The 27,543-nt window shown below is 35.7% G+C and overlaps 1 protein-coding gene across 1 annotated transcript in view; it reads left to right on the forward strand.

The window, feature by feature from the left end:
* Nucleotides 1–27,543, forward strand: part of LOC128986120 (fat-like cadherin-related tumor suppressor homolog) — a 560,367-nt gene that overhangs the window by 152,211 nt on the left and 380,613 nt on the right. The window contains exon 2 of the mRNA XM_054406271.1: nucleotides 2,121–5,487. Within this exon, the coding sequence (XP_054262246.1) occupies nucleotides 2,151–5,487 (3,337 nt within the window). The 5' untranslated portion in view covers nucleotides 2,121–2,150. The remainder of the gene's footprint in view (nucleotides 1–2,120; nucleotides 5,488–27,543) is intronic.

The following is a 27,543-nucleotide window of genomic DNA, read 5'->3' on the forward strand; positions in this document are numbered from 1 at the left end:
TCAATCCTGGACGCAATGCTGAATTAATGTTTTTACTTCAAAAAATTTTCTGGTTACTAAACACTAAACATCGATTTATTACTGAATTTTTGTTGGACGTGGTTGGATGTCACATAACAATACTGCATAGTACATGTGCTATTTATGTCTTAGGTTCTGAACAAACTAGTCCTAAAAATTATTTTCTAGAGTAAGAATGAACTAATAAGGTTCAATATCCAGTAACAAATACGTTTTAAACCAGTAACGGAACCAACCACTGTTATTATTTCAAGGCAATTATGAAGGTTTTACAAATTATCATATGTTATCAATTTAGTAACTTATCCGTTGTTTACTTTATTGTAGTTATGGAAACGCATTCTGTAATAACCATTCTGCAAGCTAATGCAAACCCTGCAGATGAACCAAATCGATGTTCCTTTAGTATGTTAATTTAATGGAACCTTATTTTTGTATATAAGTTGCTTCTAAAAGCCAGATAAAGTGACAAACTAAGTTTATCTCGAGACTTACAAAAGCACAATAACACTAACTGTTTGCCAACAAGTAAGCCGTCACTTAAATGTCCCCAGTTAAACTGCAATAAAGAGGTTACTCGGCAGAAAACTCTTATTGAAATATCCATCAAATTATTTTGTATGGTTTAACCCAGAAACCGCGTTATTACCTACTTACGAGGGAAAGACGAAATGTGTTTAATGTTTATAAAATCTAATTAGGGAATTGGGAATGTGTTGAGGGAGGAAGGAGGGAATGTGTGCCTCACATGTTTGTCGTGATTAGTGCACCTGGTTGGAGCAGAAACGACGTGCATATTATGGTTTTCATGAATACATAATTTCATACTGTATATTATGTGGCATTGTAGACAGCGGTTTGTAACTCCTAAGTATTATGAATACTAATATACATTTTATTTCTGATTTTAAAATCTTAAAGATAGTTAATCTTAGGCCTACTAATATTATAAATGTGAAAGTTTGTTTGTTTGTTTGTTTGTATGTTTGTTTGTTTGAAGTTCGATCACGCATTAACTACTGAACGGATTGGGTAAAAATTTGGCATGATGATAGCTCACATTCCCGATTAACATTTAGGCATAATATTATCTCAAAAATCCTTTCGGGCTCCACCTCAGTGGCTCTATAGTTCCCTATGTTAACCTTATGAGTATTCATATTTAAAGGGTATTAAAGAATTTAATCAGCTGTTTCAACTAAAAAAGTTGGTTTTATGACAAACTAAAGCATTAAAAGGTTATCATGTTTACCAACAGGGTGCAGCACTATTATTTTTGTCATTTATGAAAACTGGTAATTTGAACCAAGAAGCAATAAAAAAACTGTGATACGCAATGAGAACGGCCAAAGTAAGATTGCTTACAGTTATGTTTATTGTTTTTTTTTTTTTTACTCCATGAATAATTTGTGATATTTTGCAAATTTTTAATTTTTTTTTTAGGTGAAGTGGTGGAACATTATGGCTATGGTAGATGTGTAATACTATACTATACCGTAAATTTAAAGAAGCAAATTTGATCAAACTGTGTCCTCCCCTGCAAACACAAAGCTTAAATATAACTGCAATAATTATTTTATACCTATTTACCAACCCCGTACGAAGGACGGGTACTCTGCTAGTGATTAATAATGTATAAAATCATCGCTGTTAACGTTTATTTATTTTAGCCGAATTTAATAGATGTGTTGGCGTGTTATTTGCATTTGCGTTAACTGGCATCTTAACTCTTCGAGCCAGTTCGACCGAAGTGTATGTATGTAGTTTATTCTGTGTAGAAGTTGGGTTTTGTCAAACTTTGCTGTTGATTCTAAGCCTTTTAAGCATATGTGACCGTCATTCACTTCTGCCTAAAATCAATGTTTAGTCTATCGGTTGATTATTCTACGTCCATTGCTCACCGACATATCTCCTTAATAAAAGTGCTAAACGCAGTACGTTATCTCCCATTATATTGCATTGTAGAATATACTAATTAATGTACGAATAGATGCCTGCTTACTAAATGCTCTTCCTTATATGTAAAGACTGAAATAGTCTTTTTGTAAAATGTATGCTTTTTTTGTTGATGTCTAATGGCATTCATGCGCTTGTTTCAGGAGGCTGGAGAATGTGACGCAGCCAGAGTGATGGGTGCGAGATGTAGCCTCCTGGCGTGGCTCTTGTCTGCTCTGGTGGTAGCCTCTCTCCAAGACAACTTCCGCTTCACCAGTGACCACTACAATGTCACTGTCCCCGAGAACTCCGTCGGCAAGACGTACGTCACCCCCGAGGAGAAGATGGGTGTGTACCGCCTCGACGAGGACGTCGAAGTGCGGTTCAAGATCGTGTCCGGGGATAGAGACAAATTTTTCAAAGCGGAAGAAAGACTCGTGGGTGATTTTTGGTTTTTATTAATTCGGACTAAAACCGGGAACGTGGATGTGCTCAACCGCGAACGGAAAGATCGTTACGTTCTCGACGTGCGAGCGACCGCGACGAAGAAGGACGGTAAGAAGATGTCGTATTTGGAAGCCAACACGACTGTCTCTGTGAGTGTTCTCGATACCAATGATCTCAATCCTCTCTTCTATCCCACCGAGTACTTAGAAACCGTCGCAGAAGACCTGCCTCTGCACTCGAGCGTAATCAGAGTCGCCGCCGAGGACGCTGACCTCGGCAGGAACGGTGAGATCTATTACAGCTTTAGGGAGAACACCGAACAGTTTGCTGTGCATCCTACTTCCGGTGTCGTTACACTTACCAGGCCTCTTCGGTATTCCGAACGAGAAGTCCACGAACTGACAGTACTTGCTCAAGACAGAGGTACAGTGCTCAAGGGGGGTGGCAAAGCCAGTACCGCCAAGTTAAAGATCTTTGTCAAGCAGGTCAATCTCCATTCTCCTGAAATTTACGTTCAACACCTACCAGATATTGTAGAAAATTCTAACGCCGATATTTATGCGATAGTTAAAGTGATGGACAGGGATGATGGGATTCATGGGGAAATTAAAAGCCTTGACATTGTTGACGGTGATCCTGACGGACATTTTCGGATTCGAAAGGCTAAGGGAAATGGTGGCTTGAAGGGAAGTGAATACAACGTTGAAGTTTTAAAACTGTTAGACAGAGAAACAGCGCCCCAAGGCTATAACTTGACGTTGCGTGCAGTGGATAGAGGCATACCTCCTCGTCAAACCTACATGTCAATTCCTGTACATCTAGCAGACCTAAACGACAACGCTCCCGTGTTCGACAGAATGATTTATGAGGTAGATGTTCCAGAAACTGCTCCCATAAATTCTCCGATAATACGACTGAAAGTCACTGATGCCGACCAGGGCCGCAACGCTCAAGTATTCTTGGAGATCGTAGGAGGCAATGAAGGTGGCGAGTTTCGGATTAATGCCGATACTGGGATGTTGTACACAGCTGTCTGTCTCGATGCAGAAAGTAAAGCGTTCTACACCTTGACAGTTTCGGCGATCGATCAAGGGAACACAGGCACACGCAAGCAATCTTCAGCGAAAGTAAAGATCCAGGTTATAGACACGAACGACAACGACCCTTTGTTTGACAACTCAGAGTTGACGGTGTCTGTCGATGAGAACCAAGCTGCTGGCACTTCCGTGACCAAAGTTACAGCTCGAGACAAGGATTCCGGAGAGAATGCGTACATATCCTACAGCATCGCTAATCTAAACCCAGTGCCTTTCGAGATTGATCACTTCTCAGGTGTAATAAAAACCACGCAAATGTTGGACTATGAATCAATGCGAAGACAATATGTTCTACACATCAGAGCGTCGGACTGGGGCGCTCCGTACCGACGTCAGACTGAAATGAAGTTAACAATCAACCTAAAAGATGTAAATGACAATCGGCCTCAGTTTGAAAAGATTGACTGCAACGGACACTTGCCTCGATACACTCCCATTGGAACAGAAATATTAACATTGTCTGCGATCGATTTTGATGCTGGGAACATAATCAGTTACAGGACGGTGGCCGGTAACGAGGACGGATGTTTCAACTTAGACACAGCGACTGGTGTCCTCTCTGTGACTTGTGATCTCAGCGACATTATGGTCTCTGAGCGAGAAGTCAACATGACGGCTACTGACGGGACTCATTTCGCAGATGTCAACACCGTGAAGCTTAAACTCATTGCAGCAAAGAAAGATTCCGATGTATTCGTTAATTCGAATTCAGTTACATTTGAATGTAAAGAAACAGGTGTAGCACGAAGACTAGCTGATGCCATGGACTCAGTAAAGAAGAACAATGCTCTTCATAATGAATCCGAAGTATTTGCCATGATGCCAAGTAGATACGGGGACAACATACACACTCCTGAATTTATAAATTTTCCTCACGAGATTCAGGTAAATGAGTCAGCTCCGATCAGAAGCACACTAGTTAAGATCCGTGCTCGGGATAGAGATTTGGGTTACAATGGAAACCTAATTTTCGGAATAACCTCTGGAGATCACGACTCAGTGTTTCGAATTGAGCCTGAAACAGGTGAGTTGAAGGTTATTGGCTACTTGGACCGAGAACGTGAGACAGAGTATTACCTAAATATAACAGTCTACGACCAAGGCCGTCCTCAGAAGACTCAATCCCGTTTACTTCCTGTCATGGTGCTAGATGTCAACGACAACGCTCCTAAATTTGAGAGAGCTTTAGCTAGTTTTAGAGTTACAGAGAACGCTCTCAACGGCACAGCAATATTCAAACTCAACGCGAGCGATCCCGATCTAGGAGAAAACTCGAACATCGCTTATTCCCTTGTCACTGACACTCAGCATTTTAAAGTGGACCCGATAACTGGGGTGCTCTTCGTCACGGCACCACTAGATCGAGAGACACAGGAACTGTACGAACTAAAGATCAGAGCTTCGGACAGGGCATCCGATCCAAAAGACGTTGAAGCGCTCCACTCTGAAGCCATTGTAAGGGTTTTCATCGACGACGTTAACGACAACGCTCCATCGTTTCCACTGCAGAGCTACTCAGTCAAAGTACGTGAAGATACGCCCGTCGGTAGCGTGGTAGCCATCCTAGACGCCACGGATCCTGACCTGGGCCAAGGAGGAGAGATCCGATACTCTATCCTGGGGGAGAGCGAGGTAGACTCGCCGTTTGTGATAGACAGGATGACAGGGACTGTGCGGACAGTGAAGCCCCTGGACTACGAAGAACGTCAGGTCCACACTCTGACTGTGAGGGCCAGGGACCGAGGTACACCATCCCTCCTCACTGAGGTCACATTGGTGGTAGAGATCGTGGACGTCAACGAGAATCTTCATGCTCCGCAGTTCGAGGACTTTGTGTTGTCTACGTCAGTGCTGGAGAACCAACCTGTCGGAACCCTCGTGACGACCATCACTGCCACGGACGCGGACCCGCCAGGGGACGACTCCAGGGTCGGCTACTCAATCAGGGCTGGCGACGGATTGGGCTACTTCTCCATTGACGATCAAGGTACGATTCTTTATATCACTATACTTGATACATTTCAAACTTTTTTAACAAAACTTATCGTTTATAACTTCGTGTTTGATTTAAAATCATTAGAAAATGGCATGAAGCAGCCTTTCAGTCTTTTACTAATTTCTTTGCCATACCTTTATGGCAAATTGTCTTCTCCTGATAAAGCCATCAGTAATATGAACAATGAGTAACTTAAATAAACAAATAGTAACCAAATAAATAAGACACTCCTTTTATTTTTACATACAAGGAACGTAAATAAAATTCATAAGCCTCAAAATACTGTAACATAGATCACGAACAATCTTTGACAAAGTCAGACAATGCCTACAGTAGTTATTGTCTTGCCATTATAACACTAGCGGAAAACGACTCAGCAACAGTGGCCCTCCCACAGCGCCTCGGTGAATAGAAACATCAACGTGGCTATTCATCGTGTCTTTTGTTGTTACTGGATCGCCTATGCAGAAGCGACGACATAACAATGGCCAAGCTTCCGGTGGTGAAGACTCTGCCACTGTACGACATCGCGGTAACCCAATAGTGACGTCCCGTAAATACTCTGAGATGATAATTTGTAGGAGAATCATAATTTAATAACGTGCAATCTATTTTGTGGTAGTTAAATATGCTTTTATATAAACATTCTTATAATCATACGGATATGTATTGATTGTCTCAACCATTCATGCATCGTCATTATGCTATGTGAACCATAAGAAAACCATAAACTGCGTGTGTACGAGCCAAAAATATATATTTAGTCCTTGTATGCGAAGCTGTAGTAGGGTATGGAATGATTAATTCATAATCATTACAGTTAACTTCGTGTTAGAATCAATATTGCATCATGATTCCAATAACCTTCATTCATTGCATCACTTATTACCAAGAATAATCCGATTCTAAGCTTTTATGTACGACAATAACAGAATATCGGCCTTCAAATCGAGTTGAGAACCAATTTCGCAACAGGTAATTGATCAGTTGACCGAATCACGAGAGCAATTAAATCCTAGTTAAGCGCAATTTGCTCAGACCCCGGCAGTGGTAGTGCGGAGAGGAGACTACGTGGACGTGGCGCCGAGCGCCGAGCGCCGGTAGACGAGTTAATAACTAGCTAATTGGTGGACGGGTAAATTGGCAGGCAAATTGCAATTACTGTCTGTGGCGGTGCGGCGCTACTGACTGACGACTCTCATTATACTGGGAAAAGGAAACTTGCCTGAGATTGGGCTCGGAGTGTAAATCTGGTGGAATTGGCAATGTCAGAAATGAACCTAAGACCAATCAGGGTCGCTCATAAATATAAAGGTCTAATATTTTGATTAGATTGGTACTGGGAGGTCCTAGGTTTGGTAGCTTTACTGTATAAAGGGATACATTGTATAGTTATGTAAGACTTTATCTTGGATTGGCGCTTAAATCTTAATTAGGTTACAACGGAAATGAACCTAAGACCAATTAGCGTCGAACATAGATAAAAAAATATATATTTTGTAATATGAAAACTCGGAAATGCGTTTATAAAATTACATCTTTTGAACCAAATGAAATGATATGCCAGGATAAAAAATCCTGGAATGTAGCATATTAATAAAAGTGCAATGCAACATAAACGCAAAAATGTACTGTTCTCTTTCTATTTAAAAATATTTAAAAATTATTTTAAAATCAAAACAAAGTAATTTTATCTCTATTGTTTTTCATTCCGTTTACATTACACCTACAGTGTAACCAACTTAGTTGTTTTAGTACTCGTATACAGTAATTGCTAGTAAAGATTATTTTGCTCAAATTGACCAAACCTTTCTCATGTATGTTATAATACTTGATTTGATCACCGGGATGTACGTCCTTTAAATGATAATACAATAATAAGTTTATTATATATAATTTAGTAAGTTTTAGTGAATAAAATAGTATATTGTTACTGCAAGATTGTTGTTCCTTTTTTATTTAATTTTTAGATCACTTTATGTCATATTAAACTGTTCAACGCTGGAAAAAAAGAAAAAAAAGAAAATAAGCTAGTGAAATATAATGCACAGTAGTACATTTTAAACATCACCAATACATACATTTTTGATCAGTGAATCGGGAGTTTTTATAACCCACAAAAGGTATTTTGATCCAGTGTCGCTCTGTGTCTGTAAAGAAGTCCATTTCTGCAACAAAGCCCGTTTGGAAGAGTCACTTCACCAAAGAGAGACTGTAATCTCTACGCGGCTGTCACTCTTACTTTTGTATCGCAATCGCATCTTCACGTGGTTATCGCTATTGATCACGTTCTACTAAAGGCACAAAAATTTTAATTTAAAACTGAGGAGAGAAAACGATAAAATATCAATATAGACCAACTATAGTTAGTTAGATCACTGTTTCGGCTTACGGTTCAATCATAAAATCATGGGTTCTACGGCCGAACGTCTATATAGCAATTACTCTTTACCCATCCCAACCTATTGTATTATACACACAGATCCACACGCGACAGTAGCTATTTATCAATCTACCGGAAACTTTCAATACTAATCAGTTCTTGTGCTCTAATTCAATGTAATTTCGCGTAAAAAATCTATGTTTTTTTTTCAACAACATAAATCGTATTTCCGAGATTATCCTTTATTTACATAACAAGCAATACGGAATTATATTATTTCGATATTTCCGTTACCTTTTTAGAATATTCTTATGAAGCCCATTGTAAAACAAAATAGAAAATATAATCTTTCCGGGACAGTAAACCGTGTAATCAGCGTTGTGGGATGCGATCAGTTAAAAAACACGATATTTTTCATAAGTTAGATATCACCATCAAGAATGTATGGTGCGACAATATGTTGGTTGGATGTTGAAAGCCAAAAGAAATGTTTTATTCACAGAAGTAGGAACGATGTTTTTCTGTTGACGGGGACCAAAAAAGGTTATGTGATCTCACTATGAAAACTACACTATTTGCATCGGGAAATCTCCTTAAACTGTATTGAAATGTTAAACGATGAGTTAATTTTTGTATGTTTTAGCGAATTTCCCTATAGGGAAGTAGCTATTACCGTAGGTGGCACGGTAAGACCTAGACCCGGGACCGATTTACTTTTTCATTTTGATGTCCCCAGAGGCCAAAAAACACTATTCGTTCAAATTTTTATATATGTATATATATATATAGACTTATATATATATATATATATATATATATATATATGGATATATATATATATACGTCCGTGAACGCAATAACTTGAGTAATTTTTGTCCGATTTTGATGAAATTTGGTTTAAAGGTGTAAAGCGGGATAAACTTGAATGAGTTCGCGAACCAGCACGATCGGACCATGGGAACGGGGCTTTACGGGGGGTTTTATGGGGTAAAAATTGGTTTTTCTCACTTTTGACCCTCAAAACACAAAATTTCCCAATTTCTCTTTAGACCTTTTTAATGAGCTTAAAAAACAAATAATTTAGTATATAAAAGTATTTTTGTTCGATTATTAGTAACGGAGAAAATTAAAAAAATTGTAAATTTAAAATTCCCATGTTATTCTTATGGAGAATATTGTCAAATGTTGTAGTTTGCTTGTTTATGAATATATTTTGATCAAACTTGGCAAATTTATTTATTTTGTACTAAGCTATCAATATTTTACTAAAAAAAAAACACTTTATTAGTTTCCTTGTAGCAGCAAACCTAGGTACTCGTTAAACCTAATGTTATTAAAATATATTTAACTGAAAATCAATTCAGACAAATGGAAATTCGCTTAGTCGGCAGGTTTGCTGCGGCGGGGGTATCCATATTAGTCAATTAGTCAATAATCTATTTTAATATATTAGGTTGAAGATTGAAAACAATATAAACACACTATGGTATTAGTAGCTGTTATCCAAATGTAGACCTATTTAAATCAGTACAACGGTAAAACCAACTAACAGCAATGTTAATATTGAAACTCAAGCCTGTAAAGTCTATATCAGATCATCAAATCATCGTTAATTTTGTGTATGTTTTTGTTCTTGCAATTTTAATACAATAACGTCACGTTCTAATTTCTATTATTTATTTTAGGTTTCTGACACTACTTGTTCCTTATTTGTCAAACGTCCTCAGAAGGCTTGCAAATCCCTTTGAAAAACAATCTATAAGCGAAAATAAATACCTTACCAAGCGAGAGACTGCGAGAGCCAGGGATTTCCCGCACATTTCTCCGAGTTCTTCTACCTTTTTCTATTCCCTCAAGTTTATACGGCTCGACTTATCTGTGAAGTAAAACCAATTTTCCATTATTTGACACCTTTCAAAGGTTAAATCAATAGTTACATTTTCATTGTCTTTTACGTGATTTTAAACACAAAAATATGTCATAATAAGTAAATATATAATACTTTTTATCGTTATGGGGTGTTTGCGTTAAAATACTTGAAATTTAATAATAGTACACATAATACATCTTTTGAATTTAATTTTTAATGCCACACTTGTAATAAAAATGTTAGTATTACTAGTTAAATTATCCTAAATAAAAAACTGTTTATAATGATAAACTAGTTTGTTTTAAAACCCAGGACTCAGTTTTATTTAGATACGATGTTCAATATGAATCTTTAAATTGATAAGTTCAATCATCTACAGTATTTATTATTTTACATTTCTACTGAAATACATAAAATGACAGGCTATTGGTTTCAGTTTGAAAAGTGAATAAAATAACACAATAAAAGAAAAAAAATAATTAAAAACGTTACAATACAGTGTATTTTTATTGATTACTACAATACTCCATATAACCTGATATTGGTTCGACTTGTTAAACAAGAAAAAACATATTTTTAAAAAATATACGAAGCAGTTGGCCCATACAATTCAAGCATCTAAAATTCCTTACGATACCAATTAAACGCGTGACAAACCAATGAGTACGTGTCTAAAAGTAGTAAGGTCATTAGTTCACCGATCAATGTCAATTTATTTCTGATTATGCTTTGAAATCCCAGAATACGAAATGACGCGAAACTATATATATCTAGTTTGGGATGATTTTCTCGTATTCTACAGGAATTGTAGAGCTCACCCCGCGAACAATACAGATCACGTTGGCCAATTTTGACTGTTTCGTATTGAAATACATTAAGTACAATACATCATAGTTCAATCAATAATTTCCATTTGTTGGAATACGTGAAAGTATAATTTTGTACATCCATGTTGGCCATGTTGAACTAGTTATTCAGTTTTAATATAAATCAACTCAATTGTAACGTGTACGTTCAAGTGTTTTCCCCGAGTATTCCCGTATAAATTATAAATCATTTTTACCTATTGTCGACGAGATTTCCAGGAATTGTGTAGTTGACATTATTTGCTCGTGTAACTGTTGCTCGCATGGGGTAAACAAACGTCCTCAACATGTAATTAAAATGTAAAATAATGATGTCACAAACGAATGCGTGCGTTTTGCAGACATTTGTAACTTTAATTCTCTTTTTACGCTCGTTTCCGATTTTTTTTATCCGTGGTCGGAAATAAAATATAAGCAGTTTTCAATACTCTACAATGGGTTGTTCCACATGGGTCGGATGTATATTCCCAACTAGATTAACGTACTAGTTTAGTGGGTAGATTCACAGATTAGTGTGTTGTAGTTTTGCTAGGATTTACACCTTACTGGACTAAGGCTTTGAGTAATGTGTTGACATGTGGGGACTGTTAAGTTACGCTGGAAGTTGCATTGCAAGTAGAATTTACAGGATTTTAAATATATTGTACTAAAAAAATTGTTAAGAAACCTGAGGTTATAGAATATATATTGCAGATTTTTAAAACATAGAAAATATCATCATATTGACATAGACAAAAAGAATTTTCTTTTTGTCTATGATATTGAATAAAAGTTTACAAAATGATATTTTTAATAGGTAATGTCGAGAGATTTTGAAAAATTACTGTTTTCAGAAGGAGTGAGACATAACTATCTGAATTGTGTATTTCCTATATAGTAATTCACGTGCATAACAATACCTAAACATATTTACCCTGTATATTTAAGTGTATTACCTTGCTTTTCCATATGTTAAGTGTTTTGTAGCTGCACTAAATGTTTCGCCAATACTGCGATTTCTTAACAAAAATGTCATACAATTAGAAAACGCCACGTTGTACAATACGGATACAAAACCATTCCACTTAGAAAACTAATAATAACCAAACTTTACGATAACGAGATCCAACATCAGTAGGTATTGTGCATTCACTTCAAATGGGATTCATACAATGTCTAAAGGCCATAGAAACTTTGCCTCGAAATGAGACTACTTGATCATAGTTTGCACGTAACTGTAACTATGTACAAAGCAGCCCGCGTCGCTGAAATAACCTAAATAACCCGGCGGTAGCGGCAGCGGCAGTTCCACAAATGAGATTCCCATAGAAAACACGCACCTTTGGCACGACATATAGCGACAACATGACACAACGTCGGCGACAGTCTACTTGCTTACCTAGTGTAGCGGCAAACATGAGATTCATGTGATTAGATATTAGTTTATCAGAACTTTACCTGTCTTTTGCTAGGGATGTCAATTTCAAATTAAAGTATAACCCCCTTTAAAATAAAATAAAAATAGCTAGGGTTAGTGATGACTAAATAACTTGAAGTATTTGGTATAAACATTTCTATCACCACTGAAAGAATAACTTAATACTAACCACATGTTTACGAACTAGTATTGTTTATCAGCTGTGCGTGGCTGTGTAAATAATAAACAACAAAAAGTGTTTCCATTCTATGGAGACTAACAACTTGTACTGTATGAGCAATATCTCTGACTTTTAGCAGCCAGGGGTAAAATCCCAAGTTAAAATATTTGAATTTAATTGTCATGCTTTAGACTCTCCTCAAAAAAGTGCAAAACTACAGTCAATTAAACCCAGCTCTGAGTTTGCGTGATGAATACAGACACATAGTTTTATAATCGTATTAGATTATTCAATTAACACTTTTGGGGATAAATATTCCAGTCCTTTTAAACCCGAATTATATGCAAATAAATACAATATTGTTGGTTCATGTGTCGGGAGGTTGTCATTTATTGGTTAATCAGTTTCACTGTCATTGGCATTGGATAAAAAAACAAAATTTTACCACCAATTAATTTAGTTTTATGCCAATGTATAACCGTCCTTATTAATACCATTATTTTTCTTAACCCCCAACCGTTCAAAAATACCTTTAACAAATATTAAAACCTTTAAGCTGAATTTCGAGATTGTTATACAATATCTTTTAAAAATGTGAGCTCATTAAATTAAAAATATTAATCAAGTGAATTGTGATTATAATGAATTCTGTTGAGTTTGTTTCAAGTAGCCTACTGACAGATTACAAATATTAAAGATTATGACTTACTCAACGTGTTTTCATCTTTTAAACTCCAGGTTAGGGGGAGTCAGGCCGATAATAAGTTTGCTTTCTTCTGTAAGAGGCTTAAAAATCTATTGAGTCTAATATATTCTTTCTAAATCACTTTCTACCGTTTATTACATTAACTGTACCCATTAAATCCTCAAATCACCATTTACAATAAAAGAAACACAGAACGACGGGAATTGGCCTGCAAAAAATACATGAGATGATGTTTATAATACATGAATAGAAAACGTATAAGCAATCTGATCCCCGACCTATCTTCCCGCCGTGGTTTGCGGGATTCGCGCCAAGATGAACATTTTATACTATTAACCCGCGCTTTTGTTCGAGGTATAGATTAATTCCTTCCGTTGGCTCTGGGCCCGGGATTAGCGGCAGTTATGGCGAAAGTTTTCAAAAATAATCGTTTGCCCCCTACAACAACTTTGCCTATTGAAACTCGGAAAATTCTTTCATAATGTGTTAATATTTATAGTCATGCCAAACTCAAGCGTATTCGATGTGTTACATTTTTCCCACACAACATTGAGTTCTTATTAAGACATATTGCTTAATGTTTAGTCAGAGTCACAATAGTTGTAATATAATGTAGCATTCCAATTTGTGTGCAGGCTTTAGAATATTTAGCTTTTTATTTCAATCAAAACGACGAATATCTTCTAATAAAGTAAAAGTTCCTTTTGGATTGCCATAAACGACTAACAGCACGAAAGTTTAATAAAATAAACTATTTAAATATGTTCGGATGGCAGTTTATAATGAAAATAAATTATGGAAATGAAAAGTTGACTGCATAGAAACATAGACATAATTTTTATTTGAAAGACACAAAGAATCTTCTACAGAAGTATAGTATAAACATGTAGCTTTTTTATATGTCATATCTCTAAAAATGTCTAACAAATAAGCCTCACCAGTATACTTAAATCAAGGTTCGTAATATGCATTTTATTCATATACAATTATGTGGAATGCAAACAAATAACATAAAACAGAGTAGTTATATCACTCTTAACTACAAATATAGTATAAAAACGTAGTTGGTCCCAACCAGAGATTGTAACTGTATGTTGGTCCCTGGGGGTAGCTGTGCAATTTATGCCACTGAATTAGTTACCAAACATACACACTTTTTCACCTACGTTTACGAGTTAGTTTTGCCAATAACAATGCTAAATAATTAGTTTATTTAAAATATAAAATGTTCTCTCCAATATCTCTTGTCCTGTTATCCAATTATTTTTCGTAACTAATAACAAATTACCTATATGTTCAATAAATTACTAACTTTTAAAGGTTCGGAAGAGATACAAAATTGATTGGCTGGTCGCAAAATTCGTGGATTGTTGGTATATTTTGATTTTGATACTCTAAGTAATACGTGTCAATCACCTTCCCAATTTATTTTGCAAACCTACAGAATGTCTGGCAGTTATCAACAGGAAAATGGCCAAATTAGGATATTTACTATGTCCAACAGTCTAATCAAAAGCTAAAAAAAATTGAGGTTAAATTTTTTATTTGCTATTTTGTTGTTTTCGGTTATCTACATTAAAACGATTTCCGTAGCAAATGTTCTGAATACTAATGCTCACAACATTGCCATAATAATTTTTATTCTTAAAGATATACAGTTTATACTAACTAACTGGTTATCTGTTCTTACCGATCATTCTTTTGTTTAGTTAGGCCTGCTTTTTTAGAACATCTTTTAAAAATGTGTACAGCACGTAGCTCTTTGGCCACACTGATAATTTTGTTGTAATGTATGAAATTTGTTCAGTAAAATAAGTTATACTAACAATACATATTTAAACTAATTTGAAAATCTATTGCGTAATGCACATATTAAAAGGAAAATACGAATTACCTCTTTACGTACGCAACTCTCAGGAATTTTTGTTTACCACTTCCTGGTTCAATTATCTATAAATATAATTTTAAAATGTTATAGCATCAGAAACTATATTTTAAGAGCACACAATGGCCTTCGTGCAGATTTATAAACAATAACACCTTTTTAATCCTTGACTTATTAAATTACACGACACTGGGGTATAATAACTGTTAATAATGTAATTGTACCTTTTTCAGAAGTAATAAATTTCAAATGTTTGTAAGCGCTGCCTCCAGGATCATTGGGACAATACAAGAGTTCGGGCCTTGGCGTCGAGCCAGAGAAATAATTAATCTATACCTTGGAACAAAAGCTCGTCGCTTATTTCGGAAAATACAGTATCCATCTTGGCGATGATCCCTTTATCTCTCAGTGAGACTCGGGCTGGATGTTGTTGTAGGATCATCTTGAGCGAGAAGGCGAAATGTTGGAAAATAACTGTGTCATCTTGAGATCGTCGTGTATTTTAGTCAGAAAAATTGAAATATACATTTGAACGTGACTGTTTTAATTTTTATTCCTAAAAATAGTATAGTTGAAATAACTACTGTATTAAGAATTTTGAAATAACTCAGACGATATGTCGAATAAACTGCATAATGTTTCTGAAATAAATAGAAGATTTAATCAAATTTTGCTATTTAAGTAAATAAAATAAAATTACTTCATACTCTTTTAATTTTCTGTTGTTAACTCCCACCAGCTTTTAAAAAGGTTTTTTTTTAAATTGACAAATGCTTACTTAGTTTGGTAAACGCAAATAAGGAATTAGATTAATTAATTAATCTAAACTCATTTATTATCATAGTTAAAATACATTAAAGAAAATCCAGGAAGAGCCAACAACATTTTATTCTAAAACCTTAATTGAACAATTAATTAATAATTATCATTATTATAAATTAATTATTAATACTTATTACAGTATTATTTTTAAATAATTGAATAAATATCTTGGATTTTATAAATAACCCAAATACTGTGTTGCTCTTTTCGTGCTTTGTTTTCACCGCATATAATTACTCTGGGGATATAAATGTAAAAGAGCATGAAAGGGTCAGAGCATATGCTTTGATGTGGGCTTGTAATGAGATGTGGCTGAGGTAAGACAAGACGAACAATGAAAGCAGACGACACAAGGTACCAGTGTATAGTATACACTTCTGTATACACTATACATTACACAACACAGGGGATTGTGTGGTGGCAAGTAACCCAACCTGAGAACAATACAATACAAATTGGAGTCACCCAATTTAAATTTACTATTTATTATCGTGAACATTTTTCTACATTAAACATCCGCTAATATGGCTAAATTTAATTATGTTTTAACTATTTTTGATGAGTGTTAAAATAATTTTGTTAGGTTAGCAATATTGCCTAAGACAGATATGTTTTACTAAAAAAAAACATACTTAGTGTCTCTTGGACTATTAACTGTTAATCTCATCAACGGTTCAATACTAGGCCAGCCACGGAAAATTATGTTTATAATGTAATTACTATAAGATGTACCTCATAAACAGTCGTATTGATTTGTTAAGTTGTTTGTGAAGATCTCGGGGTTAACGATGGGATATTGTAATAGAGCAACGAAACTAAAAAACTACAACAGTGACGGAAAGTAAGGTATGCCACTAATTAAAATCCTGTATACAATGATGCATTGGAATTTAAATATATCCTCATTTTTAATGGAATGTTTACTTCATTAAATTTCAAAAATATTTAAAATTTATTCTTGACGTATATATATTAAAACATATGTTACTACATTCCTTTGACATCTTACAAAAAAGGTTTAATGACCTAGCAAGATTGAGGTAATGTAGCCGAGTAAGTTACAAAGAGAAAAATATCATGTATTTAAAATTTAAACTCGTTTAAAGTGTTTAAAATTTTAGACACTATTGTCTATTTATTATTTTATTATTTATTACTAGTATTTAAGAATCTTCGTTTACTTGACCTACATAAGTCAACTGAGTAAAACAATTTAGACTATCGATGAGGATGAGCCGAAGTCTACAAATAACTGAGGGCAAGAGCTTGCGCAAATAATTGGTTTAGGGTTAATTAAACAGGTTCAACTAATTGCGAAATGGTAATAATTAATGGGCTTAGTCGCCGGCAAAACAAAGGGTCCTGAATTAGTTGGCAAGGGTATTGAAACATGGATAATACTGTCACAATATTTACTATTCAATTTGTAACTCACTATCCGAATTTCATTTTTATTTACTAAGGGTGTCCGAAAAAGAACTCCTTAGTTAAATATATTTCACGATAGTATTAGTTTAAATGGATGAGCAATAATCCTTTATGTTAGTAGACTATACTAAGTTTTAGTTTCGTACGTTAACAATAAGTTTGGTACACCTGTTTGACCTTGAGCGTAGTTTTGGCAATAAATAATAATAAAAATAATAATAAAAGTCAATAAAAATCGCTTGGATACCGGGGTAAAAATGGTTTGCATATCGAAGTGTACAAGTATTAAAACAACTTTGATTTCATTACCTTTCATTTAATGTATCAGTCATTGTAATTTGTATATTGTAAAATAAATAAACATATTTCAAAACTAGTTTGAAACGGGGGATCTTTTTCTGGCACCCGGTATAAAATATTACGCAAAATTATGTTTATAAAATTACAAAAATTACTCAACACTTCATTGAAGCACGGCTATATTACTGTAATTTAACCAACTCATTTTAAACCTGCTGATTTAGCTTAGCTTTGTTGCAATGTATAGTATAGGACAAAAGTTCGGTTATAAAAAGTCCAAACAACATCAACAACATCTGGAATGACAAAGGACGCCACAAACTATGTCGAGTCCCAGACCGAGTGACACGCGACAGAATAAACTGTAACATTCAACACAACATTTATGCATTATAATTCTCCCTTGTTATCTTTGTAAATATAAACTGCCCGGGTGTGGGCCGTAACGATCACAAATAACTTAGTAGATGGTTAGATGTACAACATAGAGTAATAAGTACGGACGATCTTTGCGTTGGTTACTCGTTCGTTAGTAAATGTAGAGAGAGAACGATTTTAATTAGGAAGGTAACCCGAGACTGAGTTGTGCCTGTAATGAATAGATCTGCAAGCTGAGACGCTCCTCGCTGGGCCTTTATTTAGTGGTAAACTCTTCATTGTTTCTGTGCATCTGTTCCATAACTTATAATTTGTACATTATTATGTCGTATGGAATGTTGCTATAATAAGATGAGCACTTGTTAAACTATTTTGTGCATAGTTATATTTCAATAGTAGCGTTGAAACTTAGTCCAAATTTTTGTACAGGCATTGTTAAACGTTTTTAGTAAGGTATATTGTTTCTAACTTCTGTAGTTATTTTGACAACCTTGTGTTGCTTGAAAATTAAAATATGCCATCAAAGTGGCACTTCCTATAGACCAACGTAAAAAAAATGTATTTACTGAACTAATATCCATGTTATTAAGTTGTAAAATTGCCAAACATTGCTTATACACCCTTTGAAACATTTGTACAAAAGTGTATTTGTCATTTGTAGATATCTAGGTTGCAATAGGGTGATTGATATAAGTGTGCCAGCCGTTTTATTCGAAAACTATAAGAGATATAAAAAAAAGTTAAATTGTAAGTGCCTTGGATTTTTTATCCAAACAATTGTAGTCAAGTCAAAAAAAATATTTTAGCCGCCATTTTTCCAATATGGCCGCCAACATTGATTTTTCTTATGGAACACCCTGTATTTTATGATGTATTCTGGTAGAAAATGTAATTTTAAGACGATTTTATTCTTGTAATTTTTTTCATAAACCTAACCGTTTCATAGATAATAATGGTTAAAGTTTTGAAATTTCTGCATGAGAAAGAATTTCGATAAAGGCCTAAGCAAGGATGCCAGCTGTTTTATTCGAAATCCATTAAAAATTTCACAACTTAAACCATAATTATCTTTGAAGCGGTTAGGTTTATGAAAAAATCACAAGAATAAAATCGTCTTAAAATTACATTTTCTACCAGAATACATCATAAAATACAGGGTGTTCCATAAGAAAAATCAAAGTTGGCGGCCATATTGGAAAAATGGCGGCTAAAATAATTTTTTTGACTTGACTACAATTTTTTAAATAAAAAATCCAAGGCACTTACCATTGAACTTTTTTTGATATCTCTTATGGTTTTCGAATAAAGCGGCTGGCACACTTATATCAATCACCCTGTATTATCACTCACAAAGAAATGTCTTTTGTTTGAATAAACAGAGTTTATGAGGTATCTTCAAATTGCTAAAAAAAAATTCTTAAACAGTTAAACACGTTTTTAAAACGGAAAAAATTATAATAAATGGCAACTTTTATTATTTTTTTGATTAAAAAACTATTTTACTTCTTTAATTTGTATACAAACACATTTTTAAAAACCAAATTCAACAGTACTCATATTGCATTTAGTTTATTATAATTCCCTTGCAGTGTGCTATGTTTATATTTGCATAAATCTTTTATAATTACTCACAAATAAACTCTAGTTCGTACCTCTAAAGTGTGATAATTGAGCGAACAACAATGTTTTCTCCAAATGGCTGACTGTAAATAACGCCCGTCTTCGATCACGATGTTTTCCTCCACTTCTAATCTCAGATAAGTGATATTAAGATGCTACTGTTTTCCTTCATTTCTTTTCACGGGTCACCTCTCTAATTAATACTTGGTCCTTTGTTTTGCCTCATCTGCTAATGGACGGATCGCGATGTATTGTCGTTGAAGGCTTTGTCTCGTGTTTTTGCGGCGTGACACCGTCACTCTCTTGGCGTTTATTGTGTGGAAAACATTATTGGAAATTTATAAATTCTTTTTAATCAACAAACTATAACCCGATGACACACTAAAATAAACCGTGTAAAATTAGCGTATCACTAAGGATTAAAGGGGATGTTTAAAATTTATAGTAATAAGCTAAGGACATTAAAACGGCCCTTCTGCAATTAGCTTGATGAGTTTTATTAAACGGAATCTGATTATACTCGCGATCTGCTGGATCTCCCTCTCTCTGAAACTTTAAAATATCATCAATACTGTTATATTATGCAAGGAAAATTTAAACTAAATATTTTTTAGGATTAAAATGTTTTATTTTTTGTGCCTTTATAATTTAGTACGTATTTTAGTGAGGTTTATATATGTCAAACTGGTTTACCGATTGTATCTGTGTTAATTAAATTACACGGGACATGCTTTGTAATAAATGAACCTAAATACCACTTTTACTACTTTACACATTACATTAATAATATAGTATTTCGTGTGATCATTTTATCTTCAATTATTTGTTTTAAGATTTATTTAACTATACTATAAAATATATTTTAACTTTTTTACCATAATTATACTTACTTAGTTCGAGCTATCAATTACAATAGTACTGTAATTGATAGCTCGAACTAAGTATTTGTATAAATATTCTAAACCTAATAGAAAACTAATATACTTAATACAAAGTACAAAGTTTGAAGATCGAAGAATATTGAAGTGCGTCTTTTTTCTTCTTCATCAACAAATGGAAAACAAAAACATTCTGTAGCTTAGAGACGCCACGATAATACTATGTAATCTTGAAGGAGGACTCTCCTTCGAAACAAGCATGGGTTATGTAAACACAAGAGTTGTAAAATACTTGGGTATTTCAAATGAAATTGTTGACAGTAAAACTGTTTATACGTGGTCTTAACGTTAATAAAAATATTTCTGGATTGGACTCACAGTACAAAGTGTTGACCAAATTATATTCTTGTATTTTACTATTTATCATACACCTTAATAATATTAAGTCCTAGTAAATTCACTTACTACAAAAATGTATTACGTCTGAATAAGGTAATAAACGAATGTAGCTTAATTAGTTGTTCCATTTAGGAGAGTATTGATAGCCTATACTCTTTTATAATTTTTAAAACTATAATTATGTTTACAGTTATGTACTAAAAATTATTGTATTTTATATAGGCCCTCTAAGAAATTCAAATTCTATGGTTTGAATCATAAATACCCGCTTTATGTAAAATAAATTTAATGATATATATAATAAATATTTAATAATAACTAATTTTAACTTAAACTTTAATAATAACATTTTAAATAAATTTTTAAATAACCATTTTTAGCAGACAGTGTGTGTCGTGTGAAGTGGTCGGTTCGCTAGTTATAGACAGTTTATGTGTTGTAGACATCATCCCCTGTGGTCAGTAGACAGTATGTGTCGTGTAGAGTGGTCGGTTCACTAGATATTAGACAGTGTATGTGTTGTAGACATCATCCCCTGTGGTCAGTAGACAGTATGTGTCGTGTCGAGTGGTCGGTTTGCTAGATGTTAGACAGTTTATGTGTTGTAGACCTCATCCTCTGTGGTCGGCAGACAATATGTGTCGTGTAGAGTGGTCGGTAGACAGTATGTGTCGTGTAGAGTGGTCGGTAGACAGTATGTGTCGTGTAGAGTGGTCGCTTCGCTAGATATTAGACAGTGTATGTGTTGTAGACATCATCCCCTGTGGTCAGTAGACAGTATGTGTCGTGTAGAGTGGTCGGTTCGCTAGATATTAGACAGTGTATGTGTTGTAGACATCATCCTCTGTGGTCGGTAGACAGTATGTGTCGTGTAGAGTGGCCGGTTCGCTAGATATTAGACAGTGTATGTGTTGTAGACATCATCCCCTGTGGTCAGTAGATAGTATGTGTCGTGTAGAGTGGTCGGTTTGCTAGATGTTAGACAGTTTATGTGTTGTAGACCTCATCCTCTGTGGTCAGTAGATAGTATGTGTCGTGTAGAGTGGTCAGTAGATAGTATGTGTTGTGTATAGTGGTCGGTTCGCTAGATATTAGACAGTGTATGTGTTGTAGACATCATCCCCTGTGGTCAGTAGACAGTATGTGTCGTGTAGAGTGGTCGGTTCACTAGATATTAGACAGTTTATGTGTTGTAGTCATCATCCCCTGTGGTTGGTAGACAGTATGTGTTGTAGACATCATCCCCTGTGGTCGGTAGACAGTGTGTGTCGTGTGAAGTGGTCGGTTCACTATTTCTTAGACAGTGTATGTGTTGTAGACATCATCCCCTGTGGTCAGTAGACAGTATGTGTCGTGTCGAGTGGTCGGTTTGCTAGATATTAGACAGTTTATGTGTTGTAGACATCATCCCCTGTGGTCGGTAGACAGGATGTGTCGTGTAGAGTGGTCGGTTCGCTAGTTCTTAGACAGTGTATGTGTTGTAGACAACATCCCCTGTGGTCGGTAGACAGTATGTGTCGTGTGGAGTGGTCGGTTCGCTAGTTATTAGACAGTGTATGTGTTGTAGACATCATCCCCTGTGGTCGGTAGACAGTATGTGTCGTGTGGAGTGGTCGGTTCGCTAGTTATTAGACAGTGTATGTGTTGTAGACATCATCCCCTGTGGTCGGTAGATAGTATGTGTTGTGTATAGTGGTCGGTTCGCTAGATATTAGACAGTGTATGTGTTGTAGACATCATCCCCCGTGGTCGGTAGACAGTATGTGTCGTGTGGAGTGGTCGGTTCGCCAGTTATTAGACAGTGTATGTGTTGTACACATCATCCCCTGTGGTCGTTAGACAGTATGTGTCGTGTGGAGTGGTCAGTTCGCTAGTTATTAGACAGTGTATGTCTTGTAGACATCATCCCCTGTGGTCGGTAGACAGTATGTGTCGTGTGGAGTGGTCGGTTCGATAGTTATTAGACTGTGTATGTCTTGTAGACATCATCCCCTGTGGTCGGTAGACAGTATGTGTCGTGTGGAGTGGTCGGTTCGCTAGTTATTAGACAGTGTATGTGTTGTAGACATCATCCCCTGTGGTCGGTAGACAGTATGTGTCGTGTGGAGTGGTCGGTTCGCTAGTTATTAGACAGTGTATGTGTTGTAGACATCATCCCCCGTGGTCGGTAGACAGTATGTGTCGTGTGGAGTGGTCGGTTCGCCAGTTATTAGACAGTGTATGTGTTGTAGACATCATCCCCTGTGGTCGTTAGACAGTATGTGTCGTGTGGAGTGGTCAGTTCGCTAGTTATTAGACAGTGTATGTCTTGTAGACATCATCCCCTGTGGTCGGTAGACAGTATGTGTCGTGTGGAGTTGTCGGTTCGATAGTTATTAGACTGTGTATGTCTTGTAGACATCATCCCCCGTGGTCGGTAGACAGTATGTGTCGTGTGGAGTGGTCGGTTCGCTAGTTATTAGACAGTGTATGTGTTGTAGACATCATCCCCCGTGGTCGGTAGACAGTATGTGTCGTGTGGAGTGGTTGGTGAGCTAGTTATTAGACAGTGTATGTGTTGTAGACATCATCCCCTGTGGTCGGTAGACAGTATGTGTCGTGTGGAGTGGTCGGTTCGCTAGTTATTAGACAGTGTATGTGTTGTAGACATCATCCCCTGTGGTCAGTAGACAGTATGTGTCGTGTAGAGTGGTCGGTTCGCTAGATATTAGACAGTGTATGTGTTGTAGACATCATCCTCTGTGGTCGGTAGACAGTATGTGTCGTGTAGAGTGGTCGGTTCGCTAGATATTAGACAGTGTATGTGTTGTAGACATCATCCCCTGTGGTCAGTAGATAGTATGTGTCGTGTAGAGTGGTCAGTAGATAGTATGTGTTGTGTATAGTGGTCGGTTCGCTAGATATTAGACAGTGTATGTGTTGTAGACATCATCCCCTGTGGTTAGTAGACAGTATGTGTCGTGTAGAGTGGTCAGTAGATAGTATGTGTTGTGTATAGTGGTCGGTTCGCTAGATATTAGACAGTGTATGTGTTGTAGACATCATCCCCTGTGGTCAGTAGACAGTATGTGTCGTGTAGAGTGGTCGGTTCACTAGATATTAGACAGTTTATGTGTTGTAGTCATCATCCCCTGTGGTTGGTAGACAGTATGTGTTGTAGACATCATCCCCTGTGGTCGGTAGACAGTGTGTGTCGTGTGAAGTGGTCGGTTCACTATTTCTTAGACAGTGTATGTGTTGTAGACATCATCCCCTGTGGTCAGTAGACAGTATGTGTCGTGTAGAGTGGTCAGTAGATAGTATGTGTTGTGTATAGTGGTCGGTTCGCTAGATATTAGACAGTTTATGTGTTGTAGACATCATCCTCTGTGGTCAGTAGACAGTATGTGTCGTGTAGAGTGGTCAGTAGATAGTATGTGTTGTGTATAGTGGTCGGTTCGCTAGATATTAGACAGTGTATGTGTTGTAGACATCATCCCCTGTGGTCAGTAGACAGTATGTGTCGTGTGGAGTGGTCGGTTCGCTAGTTATTAGACAGTGTATGTGTTGTAGACATCATCCCCTGTGGTCGGTAGACAGTATGTGTCGTGTGGAGTGGTCGATTCACTAGATATTAGACAGTGTATGTGTTGTAGACATCATCCCCTGTGGTCGGTAGACAGTATGTGTCGTGTGGAGTGGTCGGTTCGCTAGTTATTAGACAGTGTATGTGTTGTAGACATCATCCCCTGTGGTCAGTAGACAGTATGTGTCGTGTGGAGTGGTCGGTTCGCTAGTTATTAGACAGTGTATGTGTTGTAGACATCATCCCCTGTGGTCGGTAGACAGTATGTGTCGTGTGGAGTGGTCGGTTCGCTAGTTATTAGACAGTGTATGTGTTGTAGACATCATCCCCTGTGGTCGGTAGACAGTATGTGTCGTGTGGAGTGGTCGGTTCGCCAGTTATTAGACAGTGTATGTGTTGTAGACATCATCCCCTGTGGTCGGTAGATAGTATGTGTCGTGTGGAGTGGTCGGTTCGCCAGTTATTAGACAGTGTATGTGTTGTAGACATCATCCCCTGTGGTCGGTAGACAGTATGTGTCGTGTGGAGTGGTCGGTTCGCTAGTTATTCGCTCGTGTCACGCCATTGCATCACGCAAATGCCGCCTTCAATAAATAATTTACAAGTCTTTTACAGCTTTTTAAAACACGTTTTGTTAAGTTTAAGGCCATAACTGTAGAAGTTGCGTGTTTCGTACACACATGTCAAATCATCTAGATTTTTTAAATTTAACTTCTAAATATTTTTTTTATGTCATACGTGAACAACTTTTTTTTAGCTTGAGTGAATACTGTCATACAAATTGTAACATTATATCCATTTTGCGATGTGCTTGTGAAGAATAAAATGCTTTTGACGAATTATTCCCTTAAAAATTAAATATTTTAACAGTTATTTATAGACGGTTTATTTGTACATAGTCTTTTAACATTAAATCGGATAAAAAAACATATACTACAGCTAAGTACAAATTTGACTTAGCAGTTTAGCCGTTTGCATGAACATGAGTTTTGGTCAATTATCTTCTTCTGAACAAATTGCAATTATCATACACACAGAGAAAAGTTTGTAGAAAGAAGAAAATCATGTAAAATTACCATACTGAATATTTTTTTCATGGTTTCATCTTTTAAACAAGTCGCCATAGCTTTCAATAAGACTTCTTAAGCTTTACCCTAAACGTTTTCTTTGGTTGTGTCAGATTGGTTTAGTTGAAACCTTTTTATCTGTCGTATTGAACAAGAATACAATATAAAAACCCCATCTACCCACACATTCCAGAATCTTCCATTGGACTTGGAACTTGGATAATCGGATTGGTTTTTCCTTTTTATCGTTCCAAACTGAAATTAAGGTCATACCTGAATTTTGGAGATAAGGCCGAAGATGCACTAAGCTGTTTATCCTTATAGGTACCAACACATATTTTGTATGATAATGTTGAACTATTTTATATGCTAGGAATAATTAGGTAGGATCCACAGTAAAATAGTTTTTTTAAATATTTAACACTACATTTTTAAACTTCAGAATTTTTGAAATCCTTCGAAAGAACCTAAAAACTCGTCTGTTCAAAATCATAACCGTTCTAATATAATACTTATTAGAACGGTCTTCGACTCACATTACTGTAATTGTAAGTAGGTGATGAACCGTTGGCTATAATTATATTGTGCGGTTATTTTAAGTAAAATTCAGCACAAAAAGGTCAGTCATGATTTTTCATAACATGGGAAACACACTCGTCATACTGCATCAAAATCGGATGTTTTCAACACATGCGTTGATGGTTAAAGTAGCATAGTTAAACGATATTTTTTTTGCGTTAATCATCGTTCATACGTGTACCGGTGAAATTACCCGCTGTCAAGTGATTCTCGTGACCTTAAAAAAGGCGACCGGTTTCGATCCTCACGGGTTCTTTAGGCGGACGTCGTCATCTTCATTTTGTTCTTGTGAACACGTCGAAAAAAAAACTTGGAGTCATAACACTCAAACACAAAACACGTAAAAAAGGCCAATAACTATTAACCCATCGGTCAAGCGGGGAGCGACACGGAAGTAGAGTCTAGACTCATCTTCCATATTGTATATTTCACTGTTATTAGATTTACTATATATGATATACATCGCATACTCGCCTAACAGTTCTTTATATTTTTACATCCACTGTCATACAGATAAATACCTCATATACCAAAGCATTTTGTAAAACTCTGTTAGAAGTTTCTCATCCTATGATAATATAAATATACTAATTGTAATTCAACAATGTTTAGCAATTATGTTTAATGTGAAAGTTTTTGTTAGTTTAGACTCATACCGTGTTTAAAAGAATGGTTTGTGCTACTAGTTATATCACCGACAGAGGCCTGGGCGGCTTTTCCCTAATTGATCAGATATGCTCCTGTATTTATCGCCCGTTACAGCGGCTCCTCTCCTCGGCCTCGCGTGGCAACGTCGCTTTAACTCCGCCGTTTCTGCAAGTAATGGCCGCCTTACGTTCTACGCCGATCTTCAAATCTTGATAAAGTTCCGTGCCGTTTTTACTCTTTCACCACAGTTGATTTATTAGTTCTTTTATCGCTGGTAAAAATGTTTGCCGAGATTAGATCGTGTTCAATTTTCTCTGCACTAATGTGCTTTTATTGCAGTTATTAACGTCAACGGTGATTTTTCATTACTTACTTAGATTGTATTGTTCTTTGATTCAGAGTTTGAAATTATTGTTATACCTTGGCTCTAAACAGTATATTGTTTCGTCTGAGTTTGCAATCTTGAAATTTAGTAGCATTTATTAAAATCCAAATACTCAAGGATAACTGAAACAGTATAAAGCAACACTGCCTGTTATCAGATTGTAACAGCAACTTTCTCATCACTAGGGATTTCTATTTCCACTCAGATTTCTAGGAACATGTACTCCTGAATCCAATAATACAAACTATTTCGGTTTTTAAGGAAATCAGATTGGTAGTTCTTCTTCCTTAACCTCCAAAATCGATAATTACATTAATGGGTCAGAATAATTGGTTTACGATAGTATAATATAATAACTTAGTATTTAAGTAAAATGCTTTTTACAAATATTTACTGTATGAGAGTTATTTGGAGCACTATGTAGTGTTGGATTTTTCAGTTAAAAGTTTCTTAGAATCTGATATAATATAATGCTTACTCTTATCAAGGATTAGTAATATACGTTTGAATGTAAGTAAATTTGAACCAGCCGTCTATTGAAAAATATAGTGTAAAATATAAAAACAAATAAAAGTTTCGTTTAATTTTTTTTTTCTTGCAAATATCTATTTATTGGTTATCCATGTTCTAATTTACCAAATGTTTGTAATAGAAAAAAATTGAGATTTCAAATAAGTTAATAGTAGGCCTA

Source organism: Macrosteles quadrilineatus, unplaced genomic scaffold (genome assembly GCF_028750875.1).
Source record: "Macrosteles quadrilineatus isolate MER2022 unplaced genomic scaffold, UCM_ALF_1.0 Scaffold_2__2_contigs__length_208266976, whole genome shotgun sequence".
NCBI classification, from domain to species: Eukaryota; Metazoa; Arthropoda; class Insecta; order Hemiptera; family Cicadellidae; genus Macrosteles; species Macrosteles quadrilineatus.